Raw genomic sequence first — 7,783 nt, forward strand, 5'->3', positions numbered from 1 at the left:
CTTACAGTCACCTAATCTTTGATAAACCAAACAAGAACATATACCAGGGGAAAGAATCCCTATTCAACAAATGGTGCTGGGAGAACAGGATATCCACTTGTAAAAGACTGAAACTGGACCCGTACCTTTCTCCACTCACAAAAATCCTGGAAGATACTGGCCTGCGGAAGGACTTCGTGAGTAAGACGTCCATGGCAATTGCAACAACAAAAATAACAAATGAGACTTAATGAAACTGAAATGCTTCTGTACAGCTAAAACGACAACAACCAAAGCAAACAGACAACCTACACATTGGGAAAGAATATTTGCATATTTTGATTCAGACAAAATCTTGATAACTAGGATCTACAGAGAACTCAAATTAATAAACATAAAATGAGCCAACAGTCCCTTAGATCACTGGGCAAGAGAGATGAGTAGAACCTTCTCTAAAGAAGACAGCACGACTAACACACATGAAAAAATGCTCATCGTCCCTGATTATTAAAGAAATGCAAATCAAAACTACCCTGAGATATCATCTAACCCCAATAAGAATGGCCCACATCACAAAGTCTCAAAACTGCAGATGCTGGCATGGATGTGGAGAGAAGGGAACATTTTTATACTGCTGGTGGGACTGTAAACTAATACAACCTTTTTGGAAGGTTATATGGAGAATCCTCAAAGAACTCAAGCTAGACCTCCCATTTGATCCTGTAATCCCATTGCTGGGCATCTACCCAGAAGAAAAAAATTCTTTTACCACAGGGACACTTGCACTAGAATGTTTATTGCAACTCAATGTACAACTGCCAAAATGTGGAAACAGCCTAAATGCCCACCAACTCAGGAATGGATTAACAAGCTGTGGTATAGGCTCGGCACCTGAAACACAGTGGTTACAGCGCCAGCCACATATACTGACGGTGGTGTGTTCGAACCCAGCCCAGGCCAGATAAACAACAACACCTGTAACCAAAAAATAGCCAGGTGTTGTGGAAGGCGCCTATAGTCCCACTTGGGAGGCTGAGGTAAGAGTATCGCTTAAGCCCAAGAGTTTGAGGTTGCTGTGAGCTGTGATGTCCCAGCACTCCACTGAGGGCGACATAATGAGCTTCTGTCTGGAAAAACAAAAAACAAAAAAACAAGCTGTGGTATATGTATACTATGGAATACTATTCAGCCACAAAAAGATGGAGACTTTACATCCTTTGTGTTAACCTGGATGGATGTGGCACACGTTATTCTTAGTAAAGCATCACAAGAATGGAGAAATGAGAATCCTATGTACTGGGTGGTGCCTGTGGCTCAAGGAATAGGGCACCAGCCCCATATACTGGAGGTAGTGGGTTCAAACTCAGCCCCAACCAAAAACTGCAATAACAACAACAACAAAAAAGAATCCTATGTACTCAATTCTGGTATGAGGACAATTAAGGTCCTAGTACACAGTGGGAGGTGGAGGATAGAAAGAGCTGAGAAAGGGAAGAGGAAGGGGTGAGGGATTAAGGGATGTAGTACACCTTTTGGGGGTGGGACACAAATATAAGAGAGTCCTTATCTAACAAAAACAATCAATGTAACCTGGTTCTATGTACCCTCAATGAATCCCCAACAACAAAAAAAAAAATCTAGATGGATTAAATATGTAAATTTAAAAGTATGTATATACAGACAGTAAAAAATTGGAGAATATTTTTATATTCTTGGGGGTAGTGAAAAAAATCCTTTCTAATCAAAGTAATAAAGCTTGTACACATCAGGAAAAGTTATAAAATGAAGTCAACAGACAATAAACAGGGAAGCAGAAAATATATGCACAGTATACCTAACAAAGATTTAATGATCCTTTCCTAACTTACAAAGAGCTCTTAATTAAAAAATACAAACAGCAAATAGGACAACTTAAAACTGGGCAAAGAATACATAAGCCACTCAACCAAGAACAAATGGAAACATAAGATCATGTAAAATGATACTTGATCTGAAGAGTAATTGAGAATAGCTAATCTTTAAAAACTATTATTCTTCACTCACCAGATTAGGTGTTAGTAATATATTTTTGCCCAAATCTGAAGAAAATGTAAGGAAACGAAAATCCTCAAAAATTCAAATAGTCCATTTATTGTGAATGGTTAAATAACAGACATCCACACTATAGAATACAATGCAATCATTAAAAAGAAGGTAGTCTTATACCTTAATACCTAGGCAAACGTTTTTGTTTGTTTGGAGTTTTAGGTTATTTTTCAGACAGTTAAAAACCAAAAAAAAAGTTTAAAAAACGTTGCTGGAAACCTGATTATTAGGCATGTAGGCATTAGTGGAGATTATTTTTAGGGGACTAATGATAATATGTGATTGTAGATCTCAACTATAATTGGCCCTCCATATCCATAGGTTCTTTATCTGCGGATTCAGCCAACTATAGATGGAAAAGATTCAGAAAAAAAAAAAAAATCTCCAAAGCAAAACTTGATTTGCTGTGCACTGAATACTATTATTTCACTGAATCTATATGTAAAAGAAGTGACATGTTGGCATTGTATTAGGTATTATAAGTAATCTAGAGATGATTTAAACTTTTAAAGCAGGCTCAGCGCCTGTGGCTCAAGCGGCTAAGGCGCCAGCCACATACACCTAAGGTGGCAGGTTCGAATCCAGCCCAGGCCTGCCAAACAACTATGACGGCTGCAACCAAAAAATAGCCAGGCGTTGTGGTGGACGCCTGTGGTCCCAGCTACTTAGGAGGCTGAGGCAGGAGACTCGCTTGAGCCCAGGAGTTGGGAGGTTGCTGTGAGCTGTGATGCCATAGCACTCTACTCAGGGGGACAGCTTGAGGCTCTGTCTCAAAAAAAAAAACAAAAACAAAAACAAAACTTTTAAAGCATACAACAGGATTTGTGTAGATTATATGCAAATATTATACCATTTTATATAAGGGACTTGAGCATCCAAGGATTTTGGTAAGTGTGGAGGTCTTGGAACCAATATCCCATGGATGCTAAGGAATGATTATATATTTATTGAGAGGTAATAGTTTTCTACACATTGACAATATTCCTACACTCCTAAATAAACACACACACACATTCACACCATAGACTCTATAGACCTAAATATATTGACATGTGAAGACTTTTTAAGAAATAGTTTATAGTTAAATAACAAATATTAGAACACAAAGTATGGTATGATCCCATTAAAATTCAAAAGAGAAGAGTGAAGAGGGGAGAGAGATAGGCAGACAGACCTGAAAAGACACATATCACACTGTTAACATTAGCTAACTTTGGGAGAAAAATAAAACTATATTCTCATCTTTTTTTTTTTTTTTAAGACAGAGTCTCACTTTGTCACCCTTGGTAGACTGCCGTGGCATCACAGCTCACAGCAACCTCAAACTCGGGCTCAAGTGATTCTCTTGCCTCAACCTCCCAAGTAGCTGGGACTATAGGCACCCACCATAATGTCCAGCTATTTTTAGAGACAAGGTCTTGCTCTGGCTCAGGTTGGCTGAACCTGTGAGCTCAGGGAATCTACCTGCCTTAGCCTCCAGCGTGCTAGGTTTACATCCGTGAGCCACCACACCCGGCCTTCCTCATCTCTTCTTAAAATAGTGAGCATAGATTCATATATTCTTGCTTGAGTGACCAGAGACTAGCAATAACTAACAGAAAAAAATAAAGTTAAAAGATAGAATTTGTCTGGGAAAAAAGATATTAATTTAGGTTATGTTGACTATGAGTTGCTTATGGGAAATCCACATAATGCTTACACCAAAAGAGATAAATAGTTAAAAGAGAAAAGGGGTCAGAGAAATATTAAAAGAAAAAAAGAATGAAAGAAGGCGGCTAAGAGTGCAGGAAAACCTTACACTGAACAGGTAAGGAGAATAAACCGAAAACAATATACTCAATAATATTATGTTACAAAAACCAAGAATGTAGAACACTAAATTGTCAGCTTTGTATTTTACTAAGAAGTCAAATTACATGAAATAAAGATAAAATCAAAGAAGTAAAGATGGATGTGTCCAAAGGAAATGTGCTTATATTAGAACTGCTAAGATTTTAAGGTCAATGTGGGTTGTTATTTGCACCTTTTTATACCCCATTTCTTCCTAAAATAAACATGAAATTCAATTTACAAAAAGGGAAAAGGGGACATTTCGACTTTCACTTAAAAAAGGAAAAGTATATGTAAACAATCCATTTGATTACAACAAATTTACTAATAGGTTTTAATAACAGTACATTATGCTTTAAATGTGTAATAAATAGAGTAAACTCACTAAGCTCTGTAATAAGTTTAAGATTCTGCTGCCGAATGTTTTCAAACTCTTGCTGTTTTTTCCGCATATGTTCTTCAGTTACTGCACAGCGATCACATAATCCTGCTCTTAACCTGTAGAATAAAGCAAAATATTTTTTATCTACTAAAAGATATTTCCTTATATTTGAATTTTTTGTTTTATATTTTATGAAGATTTAAACAACTGACTTGACAAATACAGTAAAAATCAACTAGATTAATGATGTATTATACCTTTAACATACTGTAACATAGGCTGAAATCATGCTATATTATAATACCATTTTCTTCAGCTGGCAATTATGAGTGAAATTCTGTAAAAAATTGCTAATTTTAAACTCTATCTAAAGGAATGTATTTATTGAAGAAACTGACATTATTTTTAATTTATTATGGTCAAAATATGAACCCCAGTCCAAAATCAAGAGGCAGAATTATATCTTAAGCTTGGCATAGCATGTAACAGAGAATTAAACAAAATTTTGTTGATGTTGAATAAATACTGAAAGTCAAAAAATACAAAGGAAAAAAAGTCACCCTGTATTTTCCTTTTAACATTCAAAAAACCATTATTAGTAAAAATTCACAATATATCATGTAAAAAAAGCAAATTATAAAACAGCATTTACTAATTATTTGTGAGTACTGAAGAGAAAAATACGCATCTTACACAAATGGTGGGAGAATGTATTCCAAAGTGTTAATAGTTGTTACAACAAGTTAGTACGGGAGATTTTCTCAGTGTTTTTTACATATTTTTTCAAAATGTTACCAATTTTTTCATATTAATATAATCAGAAAAAATGGTTAAAAAATATATACACACACCCCCAATTAGAAATTCAGGAAATATATTTTAAGAAAATAGTTTCAACTCAATAACATAAGTTAATAAGGTATTATGTATTTAAATGTCAATGGAAGTTACTGCATGAAAGTCTATGCCATGAATTTTAAAATAAAAGAGATAAAACATGAAAACTATACAACTAAAACATAATCAAAGAACCTGGACACTTGTGTATGAAAGTGAAATTCATGTCTAGCAATGTTGATATGGGCATAGAAAATAAAGATCAGAAATCACAGGTTGCATTAATAGAATCAGAAATTCTAGAATGAAGGAAGTGGTTATTATAATTTAAGTGGAAAATATTCTGAAGATAGGAATTGGATCAAATTGCATGGAGAACAACACTAGGTAAAGATGACAAAGTAAACACCTGCATCTATTTTTGCTTCCTTCCAGAATCCCACAAAATTACAGTAAAGATATATGTATATTTTAAAGATATAAACCCCAAAGATGGGAAAGATGGGAGAGAAAACAACAAAAAAATAAAAGAAAGGAGGATAAATGGAAACTGACCTGAGAATGCTAAATTTTAAAACAATGGCGGGAAAAGTCTAGAACTGCATTATCCAATATGGTAGCCATACCTATTTGGCTATTTCTATGGCTATTTCAATTTAAATAAGTTAAACTAAAATTGAGTACCTCAGCTGCATTCAAATAAATATTCAACAGCCCATATATCTAGTTGCTATCACATTTCTATTACCACAGAAAGCTATTAGATAACACTGAACTAGAACCAATCTGATTTACACTGCAAAATTCCCAAAAGGTTCAAGACCTGCTACCAGAAGTGACTGATTAAAAGCTTTAAGAAATTGGCTCAGAGCCCATAGCTCTGTGGTTAGGGCACCAGCCACATACACCAGGGCTGGCAGGTTCAAACCTGGCCCGGACCTGCTAAACAACAATGACAACTACAACCAAAACATAGCCAGGCATTGTGGCGGGTGCCTGTAGTCCTAGCTACTTGGGAGGCTGAGGCAAAGAGTCACTTAAACCCAAGAGTTTGAGGTTGCTGTGAGCTGTGATGCCACAGCACTCTACCAAGGGCGACATAGTGAAACTCTGTTTTAAGAAAAAAAAAATTATAATACTTATTTTAACTTTCTATGTCACTAGGAAATTATCTCAGAAATTCTAAGGAAAGCTTAATAAACATACCTTTAATCCTTGGGTCAAAGCCTAATCTAAGCACCAAAAGACAAGTTATACACATAATCAAAACCCTTGATAAAGACTGCATACCTCCACCAAAAAATAAAATTTCAATGCCAAATTTTTCTCACCTATATTCGAAGTAGGCAAGTGATTACCCCTTTAATAACCCATCAGCAGACTAGAGGTTTAACTTATAAAGAGTCTAAATCAGCAGATGTCTGGTCTGGGAGACATGGGTACAGTTAAGGTAGGAGTACAATAATGAAATGAATATAAATGCACACCAAATTCTCACACCCTCACCTAGGCCATGTTGTTGACTTGGCCCCCAGAACATTGGTAGCCAGCCCTATTATACCTCCTAGGAAGTAGAATTAAAGAATCTAGGAAATCAGACCAGTCTAACAGGAAAGACTTAAAGACAATGACATAAGAACATCAATCAAAGAAAAGGACCTACCAGGTCACTCTACAGTAAATCTCATAGTCCACAGTTTTGCCCATGCGCTCAGAACTTTCAATTAACTCTTATCTCTTAAATATGACCAGATATAACTATGTATCAAAAGACATGATACAAGTAAAAGACATCAAAGCAAACTAGATACTAAAAAAAGAAGAAGAAGAAGAAACCTGGAAGAAACAAGCTATGCAGAAAGATATAAAAAAGGAAAAATACTACTACCATCACAACCACCAAACTTTAAAAGCAAAATGACATAACTTATTTTGCCATGTATAATGTGTTCCCGTGTATAATGCACTCCATGTTTTTGTCCCAAACTTCCAAGAAAAAGATATTTCATTTTAATTTAAAATTTTATTTGTTCATATTTATATACTTGGTTTTTGTATTATAAAGGAATTTAAAATACCAACTAGACTGCTAGCTCCTGCCTAAAGTGTACAAAGACAAGTACATCGCTCTTAGTTGGCCAAAAATGCTTTCATTCCAAGTTCATTGTAAATTCAACAAAACTGATTACCATATTCTAGGGTATTATTTTATATACAGCTATTATTACTGCTTTCTAGAGTTATATTTTTAACTGTAAGTATAAATAAAAGAATTAAAAACATTTACATAGATATGAAATTACTACCTATGTATAATACACAGTCTTATTTTTCCCTCAAAAATTTGGGGCCAAAATTGAGCACTATACAGGGCAAAACATGGTGTAAGAAAACCAGTATTTTTGCCTTATCAACATTATAATGAAATGGTGCTAAAGGAAAGGATGTTATTTAAGGATCTGGTATACACTGTGTTTTACTTAAAGCTGTAGTTTCTGAGAGGGTGTTGATGATATTAAGTGAAGACTTACTATACTCTAGAAAAATAAGATTTCAAAACTATAAAAAACAGATGACAGGCTCGGCGCCTATAGCTCAACCAGCTAAGGTGCCAGCCACGTACACCTAGGGTGGCGGGTTCAAATCCCCAGCCCAGACCCGCCAAACAAC

The 7,783-nt window shown here is 35.3% G+C and overlaps 1 protein-coding gene across 3 annotated transcripts in view; it reads right to left on the reverse strand.

The window, feature by feature from the left end:
• The window catches only part of RBBP8 (RB binding protein 8, endonuclease), a 110,981-nt gene that overhangs the window by 50,930 nt on the left and 52,268 nt on the right, over nucleotides 1-7,783 (reverse strand). For all 3 annotated transcript variants that reach the window (XM_023510250.1, XM_023510251.1, XM_003784785.3), the window contains one exon: nucleotides 4,280-4,392. In XM_023510250.1, coding sequence (XP_023366018.1) covers nucleotides 4,280-4,392 — 113 coding nt within the window. The remainder of the gene's footprint in view (nucleotides 1-4,279; nucleotides 4,393-7,783) is intronic.

The sequence above is a fragment of the Otolemur garnettii genome, unplaced genomic scaffold, assembly GCF_000181295.1.
Source record: "Otolemur garnettii isolate 467f Iridium unplaced genomic scaffold, OtoGar3 scaffold00012, whole genome shotgun sequence".
In the NCBI taxonomy this organism is placed as follows: Eukaryota; Metazoa; Chordata; class Mammalia; order Primates; family Galagidae; genus Otolemur; species Otolemur garnettii.